Source organism: Candida albicans, chromosome 1, assembly GCF_000182965.3.
Source record: "Candida albicans SC5314 chromosome 1, complete sequence".
Taxonomy (NCBI): Eukaryota; Fungi; Ascomycota; class Pichiomycetes; order Serinales; family Debaryomycetaceae; genus Candida; species Candida albicans.
In genome coordinates this window covers 2940002-2957808 of record NC_032089.1, presented here as the reverse complement: position 1 = coordinate 2957808, position 17807 = coordinate 2940002, and the positions used below count along the sequence as shown (strand labels likewise).

Below are 17807 nucleotides of genomic sequence, written 5' to 3'. Positions count from 1 at the left end.
AGTAGTTAGAAGTAATATATTATATGATTTAAAAATAAATTTCAAAATATATTTTTATGAACAAAAACTAAATAGCTAAATACAATTAACAACAATACTAATAAAACAACCCCCCATAAATAAAAAATTGTTCTAAATATTGTGCTTCTTTCTTTTTTGTTGATCTTTACTTACTTACTTACAAAAGCAAAGAATCAAAAGAAATAAAAACTAAAATAAAAACCTTTTAAAATTAAACTAAAAAACCAACTCCACAGTAAATTACCTATTTCTTCCTCATTTAATCAACTTCTTCAACAGTTGGTCCACTTGATTCACCACCAGTAGCACCACCTGGACCACCGGCACCTGGGGCACCACCTGGGAAGCCACCAGCACCTGGGAATCCGCCTGCACCACCTGGAGCGCCACCGGCAGCACCATAAGCACCACTAATGATTGGATTAGCAACTGATTCTAATTCTTTACGTTTATCTTCGTATTCTTCAGTAGAAGCAGCTTGAGATGCATCTAACCAAGAAATAGTTTCATCAATGGCTTTAGTTAATTTTTCTTTATCATCTGCACCAATCTTATCTTTCATTTCACCATCATTGATTGTGTTTTTCAATGAATAAGCATAAGATTCCAATTGATTCTTGGCTTGGACTCTAGCAGCTTCCTTTTCATCTTCTTCTTTGAATTTTTCAGCTTCACTAACCATTTTATCAATTTCTTCTTTGGATAATCTACCTTTATCGTTGGTGATAGTAATCTTTTGAGTTTTACCAGTACCTTTTTCTAAAGCAGAAACATTCAAGATACCATTAGCATCAATATCGAAAGTAACTTCAATTTGAGGGACGCCTCTTGGAGCTGGTGGAATACCAGATAATTCAAATTTACCCAACAAGTTGTTATCTTTAGTTTTAGCTCTTTCACCTTCAAACACTTGAATCAAAACACCTGGTTGGTTATCGGCATAAGTGGAGAAAGTTTCTGATTTTTTAGTTGGAATAGTAGAATTTCTTGGAATCAATTTGGTCATGATACCACCAGCAGTTTCAATACCTAATGACAATGGAGCAACATCCAATAACAAAATATCTTGAGTCTTGGAAGAAGTATCACCAGTTAAAATGGCAGCTTGAACAGCAGCACCATAAGCAACAGCTTCATCAGGGTTGATAGATTTATTCAATTCTTTACCATTAAAGAAATCAGAAACCAATTTTTGAATCTTTGGAATTCTGGTGGACCCACCAACCAAGACAATTTCTTCAACTTGGGATTTATCAATCTTGGCATCAGCTAAAACTTTACCAACTGGATCTAAAGTGGATCTGAACAAGTCAGCACACAATTCTTCAAATCTGGCTCTGGTGATTGAAGTGTAGAAGTCAATACCTTCATATAAGGAATCAATTTCAATTGAGGTTTGAGCAGAAGAAGACAAAGTTCTCTTGGCTCTTTCACAAGCAGTTCTTAATCTTCTTAAAGCTCTTTGGTTGGTGGAAATATCTTTCTTGTTCTTTCTCTTGAATTCTTGAATAAAGAAGTTGACTAATCTGTTATCAAAATCTTCACCACCCAAATGAGTATCACCAGCAGTGGCTTTAACTTCGAAAATACCTTCATCAATGGCTAATAATGAAACATCAAAAGTACCACCACCCAAATCGAAAATTAAAACATTATGTTCACCTCTGGAACCTTTTTTATCTAAACCATAAGCAATGGCAGCAGCAGTAGGTTCATTAATAATTCTTAAAACATTCAAACCAGCAATAGTACCAGCATCTTTGGTGGCTTGTCTTTGAGAATCATTGAAATAAGCTGGAACGGTAACAACGGCATCTTTAACAGTAGAACCCAAATAACCTTCAGCAATTTCTTTCATTTTTGTTAAAACCATTGAAGAAATTTCTTCTGGTGAAAATGTTTTAGTTTCACCTTTATATTCAACTTGAATCACTGGTTTACCTGCTTTATCAATGACTTTAAATGGGAAATGTTTAGCATCATTTATAACTTCTGGATCATCAAATTTTCTCCCAATTAAACGTTTAGCATCGAAAACAGTGTTTGCTGGGTTCATAGCAGCTTGATTCTTGGCAGCATCACCAATCAATCTTTCAGTATCAGTGAAGGCAACAAATGAAGGGGTAGTTCTATTACCTTGATCATTAGCAATAATTTCAACTCTATCATTGGCAAAATGAGCAACACAAGAATAGGTTGTACCTAAATCAATACCAACAGCTTTAGACATAATTTAATTTTTTGTTTAATTGTGTTTTATTAATTGGAAAAATATATTCTATTAATTCTAATTGAATTGATTAAAGAAAAAGTAAAGAAGAAATAGAATAGAATAGAATARAATAAAATAAAATAAATTGGAAAAATTGGAAAATTGTTGAAAAGGTGATTTAAGGATATATTTATATTCTTTCCGAAATTTCCTTTAACAACTCAAACTCCTTTGCCCTCTCCCCCCCCCTCATTGGAATAAACTAGAAAGAGCAAAGTTAATGGAGTGTGGGTTGCAAATGTACTGCATATAATATGCTCACCTTATTCTTTAATTTGTGTGATGGAAGCTTATAGAATTTGATAGAATTTTTTAGTTAGAAGTATCTAGAATCTACTAGAATATATTAAACTACATCTCATGGGTTTTGGGGTTGCTTTTTTTTTTTCTAATTTGAACCCCATAACAAAGGTGTTTACTAATCATAGAGAAGTTGGGTGTAGAATATAATTGATATTGATAATAATATAATCAATTTTCGTTTTGTTCAAATCATTTTTTGCCAAACAGTTGGTTGTGGCGAAGAAGAAGAAGAAAAGGACTAAAATTTCATTCGGGAATAAACTTTTTTTTTTAGTCCTCGCCCGCCTTCTTTCCCCCCCCCTGAAACGAGAGAGAGAAAAGTCTAAATACGGAAATAGCATAGAATACAATAGAACGTCAATCCTATCCACACCACCACCATAACCACCACAATCATCATCGTCAGCAAACTCCAAATATCAAAAAGTATCACAAAACCCTCACAACTCTCAAAACTATTCTTATTCTTGCTGTAATGTACTTAATGGAACTTCTATAACTTTCTATAATTTAACAAGATTTCGTATTAGCCGGAAAAATAGGTTGATCGTTTATCATTGATTTCTTTCTTCCCTTATTTATTTCTTGATGATTGTTGAATAATTTATTCTACAATACTCCGGATCCTCCACCATCAGGTAGAATAATCGAGAACGTTTATTAAATCTCTTGAATTGAAGTCAACTCACTCATCCTGGTTCTAGGAAAACACTTCTATATCTAACAAACGTTACGAAATTACATAATCAATAGCATTTGAATTTCTCTCCATATCCGTTTAATTAACTCGGATAAAATTAACATTGCAGCCAAAAATCGTCAATCTAACACCATTTCAAAATCTATATCAATTATTCGTCTAATGTCGTAATAATTTTTCAATTGACCTGCAAAATGGTATTTTCAAATTCAATTTAACTATGAGAACCCAATTGGGTTGTTAACAGAATCAATCTAGTAGAGAAATCAATTCCCCAAAAAAAAAAATACTAGGTAATTACTTCACTTGTTAACAAAATTTTCTTTTTTAACACCTATACAATGTCAAAGCTCTAACTTGAACTATTAATTTAATTTAATTTAACAAAACTCAATTCAACTCAATTCAATTCAATTCAACTCAAAAAAAAGGCAAAAAAAAAATTAAAAAAAAAAAACAAATATTGTTGCTTGCTTGGAAACATGGGGTGTCACACAATTCCTTCATCTATAGTACCTAAATCAAACCAAGGATGATTCATTGCTTCTTCAGCAGTAATTCTTTCTTGTGGATTAATTTTCAATAAACTTTGTAACAAATCAACAAAATAATAATAAAACAAAATCTTATTCTCATCAAAATCATCCTCCTCATCTTTATCATCATCTTCTTCTTGATTATCCCTATTAAGGTCATAATTTTCTTCTAATGATAAATTCAAATCAAGATTAATTCCTAATCTTTTCGAAATAAATTTATCAATTCTATCCAATTGAGCCACTGATTGAATGAATTTTGGTTCTTCCAATTCAATTAATCGACAATTATCATCAAAATATTCTCCAACTTTATGACCTTGTTTTTTACACATTAAAACCATTTTTCGATCAATAGTTTCACCCGATATTTTTTGAATCATATGCAAATGTTCTTGATCATGATGAGTTTTAAATAATGGTTCACCAATAATTAATTCCACTAATATACACCCGACAGACCATAAATCAATAGCAAATGACCAACCACAATTGAAAATGATTTCTGGGGCTCGATAATGTCGAGTTGAAACCACCAGTGAATGATATTCACTATCAAATATTGAACTACCAAAATCAATCACATAAATATCGGTTAAACTCAAGATTTTCAGAAATTTCACTGGTCGTTTATCATTTTTCAAGGCTAAATAAGCTGAAGTCATTGTCAGACTAGTTATTTTCAATTTATGATAACTATCATCTTTAAGTAAAACATTTTCTGGTTTTAAATCGGTATGAATGATTCCTAAATCATGTAAAAAGCAAACTGTTCGTATCAATTGTTTAGCTATTGATTGAATTTGACTCCCTGGAAATCCAATATATTTATTATTTTCCAAAAAATCATATAATGAAATCTTGAGTAAATCAGTAACAATACAAATATGACCACGATAATCAAAACATTCTCGTAAATGAATACAATGATTAGTGTTATCTGGATCAAATTTCTTTAGTGTAGACAACACTCTCAATTCAATTTTGGCCGCGTCACGATATTTTTGTATGTTACGAATTATTTTAATGGCAACATGTTCATTCTTAACTTTATCAAAGCATTGTACAACTTTACCAAATGTTCCTTGACCCAACAATTTAATAATAATAAATCTATTGGCAAATAATGTATTTGGTTTGACAATATAATGCCCACTTTCATCCACACATGGAGGTAAATTCAATTGATGAGGTATCACATTGGTCCGTATATTACCCAATTTAGGTCCTTGTAAAATATAATTGGGTAATTTATTATAAATACATTTGGCTTGTGGTAATTGTGGTAATGAATTAGTTCGTTGCTTTTTGATACGAGCTGGAGGTAGCTTTTTCTTGTTATTATTATTCTTATTCGACCTGAATTTATTATAAGCTTCCAATGCTTGTGTATCATATAATAAACTATCACTATTTCTCTTGGGTAGCTGACGTTGTTCAATGAATATAATGTCATCATCATTATCAAACCCATCAATTTCTTCAATATCGTCATCATCGTCTTCGATATCAACTATTTCATCTTCATCCACTTCTTCATCATCATCTTCTATTGCATAATTATCATCGTCATCATTGTCAAGGACATTATCGCTAATTTCATCCTCCTCGTCTTCTTCGTTATCGTCGTCATCACCATATTCAGGCAATTGTATCCCATTCCTGTCATGAATTGATAAAAATGGATTAGTAAACATACTTGATTCAATTTTACTACTTTTAAGTAATGGTTTATAAAATGGGAAACTTGAATTACTTGAATCAGTTGAAGTATCAGATAAAATTGGCATTTGTTGTTGTTGTTGTTGTTGCAGTTGTTGACTGTGATGATGATGGTGATGGTGACTAAAAGGAGGTGTATCTGATAGATTTGTAGAATTTGTAGCTGTGTCATTAGAAACACTCGAATGTCCATCAGTACTTAAAACTCTTGGTCTCTTTCTATTACTAATCATTGTGATTTGGGGTTTCTTGGTGCGAGGGAAAATGGGGAGGTATCAGGTATTAACAAATGGTATAAGTAAGAATTTGATTTAAATTAATAGTAATAATACAGGATGAATTTGGACACCAGTTTAAAAAAAAAGGGGGAGGAAAATAACAAATATTTTAAGGGTATAAATGAAGTTGATAGTTGGAACTGAAGGTTGTGACAATTGATTAGACCTGCTATCAATTAATTAATAACGTCGTTTAGTTGAGTTGTAGTAATTAGGAGTTGATGTAAACTCGTTTTTTGGAAGAACACGTTGGTTGATTAAGAATGTGATATCCAAATAAAAACCACAAGTTGTTTAATGTCACACAAGATTAATTAACAAAGGCAAGACAACACACACTCTAGCGTCGTACACAACCAACACGCACACAAAAAWTGTTAACTAAAAAATTAAAAATTTTTGGGAAATTATTGGGAAACAAAAAGACAAACAAACAGAAAAATGGATCGTTTTTTTTTTTTCGGTTTTGACTCCCACAGTTTAATTTGTTTCTGTAATTAAGGCTGAGTAATTCTCTTCTTCTAATAATAAAAATTAGATTGAATATATTCAATCAATTTATAACCACTTGATATCAATATGAAAGAAAGGAAGTTATAGATAAGTTTTGTTCAAGGAAAAGTAAATGAAACACTCTCTTTAAAAAATAAAAAAAATTGAGGAGGCAGGGGGTGAAGCAATTACAACCGGAGAAAAATAAAAAAAATCTCAAAAGAAAAAAAAAGGTTGTTGTTGCTAAGATTGATTGATTGAAGTTTGGTGGTGATAATAAATTCCAATTCTTATTAATATAGATTAATATATTCTCGAGTAATAGTAGTTGTAGTAGTAGAAGAAAGTAAAATGATTGATTGATGAAATTAAAAAAGAAAAGAAATGAAGTTATTTGAAATGAAAAAAAAAAAAAGAGAATTCCTTTTCGGTAGGTCATTATATGAAATGGGAGGAGGAGTAGAGGGTGGGTAGATTGATTAATTTTTTTTCCATAATATGCAGTGTGTTTGTGTGGGCGGTGGAATTAGCGGTGGGTGGGTGGTGGTGGTGGTGGTAAAAATTGGTGGGACAGGCGCAGGTGGGTAGTGTAATTTTGTGTTAAAAAAACGTTAAATTAAAATTATCATAAAAATAATAGAAGGGACAAAAGTATTTGTACGTCAATGTAAGTAATAAACTATACAAAACTAGTTTAATAAATTCCTCCGCGACGGAAGCAGGAGAAAAAAAAAAAATTTTTAAGATGGAGAGATAGAGATAGAGATAAGGGGGTGAGGGTGGGCGACAACAGCAATTACCACAACTGCGAGATATAAAAAATAGATTACAACTGGGCTGGTAAGTATTCTTAGTATGTGGATGTTTAGTAAACCAATTAACTACAATCATACTTGGGGAGACAGTAATTATTTTATCCCGTCTGCGTTTTTTTTGAAATTTGATCATTTCTTTAAACCCAAGAATTTGATGAAAAATAGAACTATCTTTTTGGAGGAGTGGCATTTCTTTTTAATTGTTTTTATAAACACTACTATTACTACCATTCTACACGACTGCTTCCCTCTTTATTTCACACGCACGTTGTTGTTCTTTGTTATTGCTCATCATCTTCAACTACTACTACTAAATTATTACTCATTTCTTTATATTTTTTATTCAAATTTCAATTTATATAAGAATAATCGTCTAATTTCTTTACATGAATGTGTAGGTTATTTATTAGAAACAAATTTAAAACAAGATTAAACTATGTATTATATTATTGTTGAAAATTTAATGAAATTCTTGAAATTTACCCAAAAAAAATGAAAGCAAAAAAAAAAAACGTGTGCTTGTACTTGGTGTGCATTGTTTAGTGAACAAGTGGAGTGGGAAAATTCAATTGAAAGTTATACGATAGAGTGGAGGGGGGGGTAATTACAAGGTGAAAAAAAGGAACGTTTGTTTGTTTCCCTTCTATTTTTTTTCTTATATGTTAAGGGTCAACAATAATAAAAGTAAGTTAACAACAAGAGTATGTTGAAGAAGAGGGAAGAGTGAAATAGTTTCAGCTTTTATTTGAACAACTCTTGGATTCTTTGTTAATATTCGGAGACACTTTATTTGTTTGTTATTAGAAAATGAGGAGATCTGAAATATTGTAAACTTCTTTCATACACTATACTCACAATAGTTTTAATGCTAATATTTTAGGTCTTTCCTCAAAATATGTCACCATAACACATCTATCTATCTTACCAACTTTTCTTCCTTTTTTGCTTTAATTTCTATTAATTCACTGCCCTATATTTTTGTGGTAGACATATTTCATCTTGTTTAGTTCGAATTTCTTTGTCTTTGTTTTTTTTTCGGTCCCACAAAATATGCCCTCGCTAGCGCGTCTTGAGCAACACAAATTTGCGCATTGGCTGCAAATTCGCACCAACGATTAACACCGCCATTCACAAAATGACACCAACAAACTCTACAACAAACCACTCTATACCTTTAACTCTCTATTTTCTTTCAAACAACATAATTACTCTATTAAATGCTAATCACTTTTCAAAGTTGATACCAACAAATATATGCATTAAAAACTGGGAGAACTGGGAGAACTGGGAGAATTTGGGAGGACGCAATCTCTTTCTTAACGTATACTTTTATGACCTGGTTGTCGAATATATTCTCTAACCATTTCTGGTGCCAATTTTTGTGCATCATTTATTGTTGCCCAACTTCTTTTCCCATTATTATGTTCAAAATGCAAAATATAACAATCTCCAATGAAATCAAATCCAATAATAGCAACAATTTCATCTTCTGGTAAATCAGGATATTTAAGTACCATTTTTTTGATTGGTGTTTCAAAGGATAGTTATTGAATGGGGTTGGGGATCATAGATACTATATATATATGTAATTTAGTGTTGTTGTTAAAGCTTATTTTTCACAATTTTTTGCTTTATTTTTGTAAATATTTCTTTGTAAATTAAGGGGGAAAATTAAACTAAAATGTCACCTACAACACAATTACATGTATTGACTTAAACTTGTCCTGTTGAGTCACAAAGTTTATAACTCAAGATGTAAATAGAGATTCATTGACGATGATGCGAGCTTTTAATAATGAATACCAGATTTGTATACACATGAACAAGACTTGAATTGTACATTTTCTCACTAATATTCATTTAAAACATAATTTAAATCCTATACATGAACTATACAGATAGCATATATTATTCCTTGTTAAGACTTGAAAAATCTTCTCCTGATCAATGAAGATGACTATGGGCAGGATGACTCAAATATTCTCTTGTCAATTCAGGTATCAATTGTTTAGCAAATTCAACTGAACCCCAACTTTTCGTACCATCATTATGTTCAAAATGTAATATGAAATGATCACCAATTTTATCAAATCCATAAATTGAAATGATTTGTTCCGGTGGTTGATTAGAAAACTTGACTGGTAACATTGGATGTTGTGTTGAACTAATTTGATATAATAATGGCTGATTTATATATGATGATTTATATATTTTGTCATGATCTAGTATTTTTCAGTAACTTCTCCCACCTCTATATATATTTGTTAGTTCTCTGGTATTTGAAACTTTAATGAGATCTCCACTTATCATGTGTTATAAATGTGATAATGATTTAAGATGACAAAAAAGAATGTTACATGGTGATCAACATGGTTTTGGATTCAATTATTTTCATGATCAAGTTTTGGATTGAAGATAGAGTTTTTTTTTCAACCAAAAGAGGCAAACTTTAACAATAAAAATTCTCGTATATTTATACAACAAAACAGAGTACACACACTGTGTCAGGTTTGTTATCGTCAATTTAATTAGATTGGTGTTGTTTTTGTTGTTTTTGCCGTGGTTGTTCTGTTACTACAATTGGAAACTCTTTACACGTGGTGAAACTGTAAGATCGTGTATTGTTCAAATGATAATTGACTTATAAAGATTGTTTATTAACAAACACAAGGTTATAACTATATTTAGGGACTGTTGAACTATTACAAAAACGCCAATTCTTTAATTCTCCTCATAAATTAGCCATCAATTATAATTTGATTCAAATAGTATTGTTGAAAAAGTTTCTAGGATGTGATAATTCTTTTACAGTGTTTTATTTGAAACAAAATACTTCCGTGTATATAGAACATAATTTATAGAAAGTTGTATAATTGGAGTCTTGTAACCATTAACATCTACTTAACTCTATAACATTTAAACTTTTTAGATAATAAGTACAAAGGAAGAAAAAAAACCAATTTGTAAATAACCATGGACCCCATTCACCAACCACCGCTTATAGTTTCCTCTACAAATTGGTTCATGAGCCATTTCTCCCATATATAAACTCTAAATTGTTTATAGCATCACAATGATTATTATCAAATAGAATTAAAAATTAAAATAAATAGACTCTTATATAAATCTATACAACTAAAAATATCACTAACAAACTAATGTAAAAGTGAAACCGAAAATCAAAAAATGGGTGATAATGATAACAGTAAGCACCATCATCATTATATTAGAAATAATAAAATCCAATAATTGAAACCGAAAAACAAATAACAAGTCGACGAAAACAAACTATAAGATAAACATGACAATAGAGGTTCAACTCATCACATGAATAAAACAACCATGGAAACAATTAAACCAAACAAAATGGATTTACCACCAGTAACAATAGATGAACCATTTTCATTAGTATCAATAGTTGGAACACTAGATGATGAATCAGTTGTGTTTGATGGCATAGAATGTGGTACTGGAATAACATCAACAGTTGTAAATGGTTTAGGTTTTCCATCAAAGCCAGTCATATAACTAGTGATTGAAACAGTAACTGAAATGGTGGTGTCACTTTCTGTGGAAGTAGTAACTGGATTAGCAACAGAGTTACCAGTGACAGTAGCATCAGTGTGAGCACCGGTATTGAAACCAGGTTTAGATTCAGTGTGGAAACCTTCAATAGAGTCTGTCTTAGCACCTTCATTAGAACCAGAGTGTGAACCTGCGTTAGAACCACTTTCGGAACCAGAACCAGAACCAGCGCCTGGATTGGAACCTTGATTAGATCCAGAACCAGAGCCATCGTTATGACCACTTCCAGAACCGTTGTTAGGACCAGAACCTTGTCCAGAACCAGCTTCAGAACCATTTCCAGAACCTTGACCTGAACCTTCGTTTGATCCGTTACCAGCACCTGGGTTAGAACCTTCATTGGAACCACTGTTAGAACCAGATTCAGAACCGGATTGTGAGCCTGAGCCTGAGCCGGATTGTGAGCCTGAACCGGAGCCATTATTAGAGCCGGAACCAGAACCAGTTTGAGAGCCAGAACCAGAACCAGATCCTTCATTGGAACCATGGTTAGAGCCTTCATTTGAACCAGAACCACCTTCAGAACCTTCAGTTGAACCGGAACCGGAGCCGGAACCATTATTAGAACCAGAACCAGAACCATTATTAGAACCAGAACCAGAACCATTATTAGAGCCGGAATCAGAACCAGAACCAGAACCATTGTTAGATCCACCTTCAGAACCAGAACCAGAACCGTTATTAGGACCAGATTGAGAACCTTCATTGGAACCAGCTCCTGAACCATGGTTAGAACCACTTTCATTACCTCCAGTTGAATTATCACCACCAGTACTAGTAGTAGTTGTAGTTGTAGCATCTACGGTGGTATGTGGAACATTAGTAGTGTATGTCACAACATCTTGTGAACAACTGACTTCATCACAGTTAGTAATAGTGGAGGTAACAGTTCTTTGTGTGTAGGAAGTAGACATTGGAATATCACCAGTAGTTGGAACACAATCAGTGGAGCATGGAACAGTGGTGAAGATAGTGACAACATCTTCAGTACATTTATTTTCATCACAAGAAGTAATAGTTGATGTAACAGTCAGGTTGACGTAAATAGTAGATTGACCAGGACTTGATGTGATACTTTGTTCAGTTGATGATAATGCATTGCTAGATGATTCAGATTGGCTAACAATACCTGAGTCAGTTTCAATAGAAGTATTTGATGCAGTAGTAGATGAAGCAGACATAGATTCGGATGAACTAGTTTCTGAAGATGAAGTGATGGCGGTGGAGGATGATTCGGATTGACTAATAGAACTTGAACCAGCATCAGTAGAACTTTCTGAGTTCATAGTAGTTTCAATAGCAGTGGAAGATGATTCAATGTTGGTGGTACTAGAAACAACATCGCTAGATTCAGATTTTGATGATAAGGAGGATGAAGTCAAGCTATCAACTGCAGAACTAGATTCACTAACAACACTAGATTCAGTTGCAGCAGAACTGTATGAGCTTGTTTCAATTGATGATGTAGTAGGAGTATTCAAATCAGATTCACTTTCTGGTGCAGATGGTCCATTGGTACATGGTATCAAACAAACAGCTGGGATTTCATTGTTAGGAACAGGACCATCATAAGTAACAGCATTTTTGAGACCACGCAGATTAACAATTCTAAACAACTTAGAATCATAACCTTTACCAATTTTAAAATATTGTGGAAGGGCAGCAGCTCTTAATTGTAAAATACCAGTGTCAGGGTAGTATTCAAAACGGAAATGATCTCTATTTCCAGTTAATGGAAGAGTCAAACCAAGTTTATTACCATTACCAAAACCATGGACAGTAAATGTTTGGTTGCTTGAAACAGCATGAACAATCAAAGACGATTTACTATCTTTCAAGTAAAAATTATGAGTAGGTTCAACTGATAAAATAGTATTACCAAGTTTAATCCATGTGTCTTCATCAGCAGTAACACAACCAGTACCTTTGATTTTTGTAGCTGGAACAAAGTCTTGATGACGCAAACAAATTTGGCCATTATTAGTGATGGTTTGATAAGCAGTACCAAAAGCAATATTACCAGCAGCTTTTTGATTTTGATAAGCAACAATTAACCCATTATTAGTCCATTCACGTGCATAAAGATAGGCTGTACTTTTAACAAGACCCGAAGAAGCAAGATAAATTTCACCATTATTAGTGAATGAAGATCCACCAATGTCAAAATTTGAAAAACTTGTAGAAGATTTAGAATTTAATGAAATAACACCATTATTTATAACTGGTCTAACTAAAGTTGATAAAGCGACATTAAGAGCTAAGACAGGACCATTGTCCAGCTTAATAAATAAAGAAGCACCTTTCTCAACTTCTAACCCACCAAAAAAGGAACAAAGAGTAGTACCAAGAATAGCCCAAGTAGCACCAGAATGAACTTTAACATCACCATGGAAACCTTGAATTCCACCACGGTCAATTCTGCTTGTGACAACTTCTAATGCAGCACTGAGGTTGAGAGTAAGCAAAATTGTGAATATAAAGTTTGATACCACTTTCATGTTGTTATTACCCTTGAAATTGTAGTTGATAATAGAAGAATGATGCCCGATTAGTTTCAACAACCTGGAATACTTTGGAGTATTTATAGAATCATTAGAATCTTGATTGAATTTGGTTACTGGAGCAATTTCAAGAAGGAATTGTTGTACTATTATTTGTTCACTTTTATGGTTAATGCTAAGAAGGAAAGTATTCACGAGTATAAACCCTTCAACATTCGTGTAATATATCAACTGTGCATATAATAGGCGTGTGATTACTTGGAATGATATATTGGTACGAGTGTAGATCTCTATAAATGCCAAGACAAATGGTTATGGACCAATCCATAAGTTTGACGAAAAAACATATCATCCAGTGGTGCAGTTTCTGGTTAGTCAACTAGGAAGTAATGGAATTTTATGTGTGATAGGATGAGTAAACATAAATTAATGGCTGTCATACTAAGCATTTGCCCTTTTCAAATATTCAATAATTTCAATCAGTGCCCAGCATGATACAATTACTCATTCTTTATAATTCAGAGTTAAATGAAACAATTTTAACCGAATACCCCAAGAAAAGGGGGTTTATACATTGACATAGACTTGTTGTTCCTGGTGCCAAGTTGAATACTATCATTTTGAGCAGTTTTAATTGTATTCGTGTTCCCATTGTATTCGTGTCCTTATTGTTTATATCACCAAACGTTGCTCTCTTGGCGATAAAAAGCTTCAAAACAATAAACTGATTTGGGTGTGATAATGCATAATTATTTACGGTTTTACGTCGAATTTGATTTGATTTCACCTCGCTTGGAATTTCATTTTTTTTCCAGCTATTTGTAATCAAGCATTCTCCAGAGAATTTTTTAAAGCTATCAAGCCGAAGTCAAATAATTTAATACTGATTCTATTTTTCAGAACTCATTAAGAATTTTTGTCTGTAGTAAGAATTGGCTGATTTGATTTCTATTTAAAATTCTCTCTCAGTATTGTAATTTGGGGTTATATTGTTAAATCAGTCTCCTTAGGCGTTTCTGTTACTTTTGGAGAAGTTGGTTCGAAGCCCAGCCTTACACGCCTTTCCCTTTCTTTATTATGGTACTCATTTGCTGAATTTCTACTTAATTATGCTCATGATTTGTGTTCTGTGAATAAACGATATTTTTTGGGATGCTCGTCTAATTACTATAACCAGGGAATCATAAATGAGCATAAAAGTAGGTCATACATGCTTTCCTAACCTCTTGACTGTTCTGAATTACTTGAGAATTGTTTAAGCGGTTATTAAGCTTTTTGGATTGATATAGTTGAGCTATATATTTGAGGTAGTCTTTATTTGGAGAGTTGAGATGATATTTGCAGAAACAAAAACCGTATAGGAGAAAACACCTCACTATTCGTGTAGATATTAATAGCACCTTGTAAATCATCAACGTAAATGTATAAAGTTGCAGTGTTCATAACCAACATAATTCCAAAAAAAAAATGGTTGGCTCTTTTTTTCATTTCTTTGTCGAGCAAAATTCTTGAAAAATATCACCTGAGATACCGTTGTAGTTCTATAGAACAATAGAAAGAAGGAACATATTTTCCGCAGTAATATTGGATATTTCATTTTTCTTACAATACTAACTTGGATATAGTAAACTATATTAGTTATTGTACTTATCCACATTTGCAAGACAAACTGCATTAAACTCCTAGAAACATCTCCTGGATATGGTCGTAAGGCGGCCGTTGGACATATGCATTGACGTATAGAGGAGGAGTAACAAAAATAAAAATATTTAATGCATAGACCAAAACTTCATGTCAATGTTGACTGATGACGAATGCGTGTTCTAATGGGGGAATTGGTATAAACCGTTTTTCGGGGCCTACTCACTCAAGATCTAAAAATATTGTCGTCTAATATGCAACTTTTTGTTTGCAATGTTTTTTTTACCAACTTCTCGCCTAATATTGCTTTCAATTTAACCACGATAAATGTTAAGCTAACAAGATGTTGAAGCTGCTACTTTTGCTAGTGTTTACCAATTGATATCATTAACTTGAGTGGGTGAATAACAAAATTTTTCAATTACACCGATTATTAGTAATCCCTCACGCTAATTCACCTGAATTAGTAAGTCTTTCTCTCACCTTCGAAATGGCAGTATTAAGTTTTATAGGTCTTCGGCAAGAACTAATACAACCTCTCAATTTTGCCAATCTCCAATAAGATTTGAAAATAGCAATTATAATTCATTTAGTATATTTCCGGTTGATAGTTATATCGGATATGTATCTATATTGTTTATATCCGAGATGAAACAAATCAACCGAAGTAGATAATGTGCCGTTTTGCATAATCATAGAAAGCTTTAAATCTGAATCAAACCAAGATACTAACCTTGGCTGAATTTTCACCCCTCTCCTGTGGCTATCTTTAAACTATCAGATTTGTTGCAACCTTTTTATTTGTGGTCAAACATAGATCCTTGAACAAGGCTATGTGAACTTAAGTAGCTTGCCAAGCAATTCAAGTGATTCTTAGGATTTACTACTGACTTAACAAGATAATGTCATTACAATTAAAAACATCAGCTGATGATGTACGGAATTGTTTGCCTAGAAAGGTATTTCTATTCACAAGTCTATAATCTCATCTAACTTTTTAAGTCAATTCTTTTTTGGGCTCAAAATCAAGTGCAAAATTTAGCAAACTAGTGAAAACGAATCTAGTTCTCGGATATCACTGATAATATCATTCACAAGTCATACAATTTCTATCCCCACTTAATGCAACACTTAAGATTGAGAACCAAACTTGAATTTAAAAAAGTTTAGGTAAATATGGAGATTATCTGTTATAATTATGAAGATTGTGGTTTGAACTCTCATTTAAAAAAGAAAAGTCAGTTGCTAAAAGTTGGAATTGGATATTAGTAAGATTTATAACAGTTTGGGCGCAAAAAAAAAAATGCAACACCGAAAATAAAACTAGAAAAAAAAGGTGATACTATCATCATTGTCAAACTAATAGTACTGGGATTGTTTTACCGCTACTATAGTTAAACATATAACTAATTTTTGAGGTATTTAAAAAATGAATTTGATACATGTTTATAAAGTTTAATCAATTTCATGGTTTGAATAATTTGAAGAAAAAAGTTTAAACTGAAACCAATCATGGCGAGGGGAAAAGAAAGAGACAGGGCATCATAACTGGATAACAATCATTCTATTAGTTCTATATTTATAATCTGCCACAATAGTATTTACGCATCTGTCTATTGTCTTTTCATTGAGAATATAGCTTTATGAAAAGTTCGTTTTGAACAATGCCGTATTCGTATTGGATTACGCGAATGTTTAACGTGTTATATTATTGATGATCTGAGAAAATTATGATATAGACAACAACGACAACGATGGTGGCAACGGACCAAATAACCAAAAACAGAAATAAATCATTTCAAACTATACAATATACATTAAACAAAGGGAAGTAGCAAGACAACTAAATAACAAAAAGGTTAAACCTTAAGTATCTTTTATAATAATAGCAAAATTGCAAAAAACAAAAAATTCAACCACAAAATAATATGTTGATTTTTTAGTTTGTTTCTTTATTCATACATCTTTTTATTCACCACAATCTTTCTAGCCTCCACTTTACTGCTCCACTGATCTTTCGTTGCTTCACCACTAGTACTATTATTTCTCCACCATTTACTCTGCCTCTTTATATAGAGTTTTAGTTACACTTGTATTAATTATTGTTCTTGATATATTACCACTTCTTGTTATTCATTTGCCCTTAATGACAAGTCCGTATTGTATACTTGTTCACGTGATATTACGCTACAGGTTTACTCAATGCTGTGTATTATCAACCTCTTTGTAAAAGTTTGCCTGATAAAATTTCACAAAAAAGAGAACAAAAACCACCCAAAAAGTCTAATTGCCTCTTCCAACAATCCACAACTTAAAATTAATCATCCATTAATATTGACTAAAGACAAGTTAGAACTCTAAAACTTTTTGCCGGTTATAGCAACAAAATTATACAACTACCTTCATTAGTAATGTTTCATGTACCCTTTACATTGAAATGCTATTTACGAATAAATAACACCAGTAGAAAAACCATTGAAATAGGTTTTTATGTTGTAAAGCTCTGTTCGAAAATGGCATGGTAGATATTCTATATTGTTAATTTAGTATAAAGTCCTAGTTGTCATTAACAACAATTACGTGCTTTGTTTACTTTCTTATTCTTTGTGAATCAGGCCAGGGTTTCTTTCAATTTTAAGAAAGCTCGAATGAAAACAACAAATCTTAAATAGTTAACCTTTCTTAAGTATAAATAAACACTCAAGGCGACACCCATATTGTTGTTGTTTTTGCTAATTGTAGTAATTCAAAGTATTCTTACTTTTATCAGCAAAAAACTTTGATAGTTTCCCAGGTAATAAAGGTGATGTTCAAACAGTTTCTACTATTCATTCAATAAAGTAAAAGGCATCCAAAACCAAATCATAACGTATAATAGTCTTAAATGAGTGACAGCTTTTTTTTTTCTTTTAGGTAAAATGTAACATGGACTAAATATATC

At 32.2% G+C, this 17807-nt stretch overlaps 3 protein-coding genes across 3 annotated transcripts; all 3 read right to left on the bottom strand. All coding sequences in view use genetic code 12, as the record gives it.

The window, feature by feature from the left end:
* Window positions 1-280: 280 nt before the first annotated feature.
* On the bottom strand, window positions 281-2251 carry HSP70 (Hsp70 family chaperone; the record flags this gene model as incomplete). Its single annotated transcript, XM_717093.2, has 1 exon — window positions 281-2251. The coding sequence occupies one exon, from the start codon at window positions 2249-2251 to the stop codon at window positions 281-283; it is 1971 nt and encodes a 656-aa protein (XP_722186.1).
* Window positions 2252-3786: 1535 nt separating this feature from the next.
* KNS1 (serine/threonine protein kinase) lies at window positions 3787-5787 on the bottom strand (the record flags this gene model as incomplete). Its single annotated transcript, XM_717092.1, has 1 exon — window positions 3787-5787. The coding sequence occupies one exon, from the start codon at window positions 5785-5787 to the stop codon at window positions 3787-3789; it is 2001 nt and encodes a 666-aa protein (XP_722185.1).
* Window positions 5788-10462: 4675 nt separating this feature from the next.
* On the bottom strand, window positions 10463-13222 carry HYR1 (Hyr1p; the record flags this gene model as incomplete). The annotated part of the gene is made up of 1 exon (XM_717090.2): window positions 10463-13222. One exon carries the CDS (start codon window positions 13220-13222, stop codon window positions 10463-10465), a length of 2760 nt encoding a protein of 919 aa, XP_722183.2.
* Between the last annotated feature and the right edge of the window lie 4585 nt (window positions 13223-17807).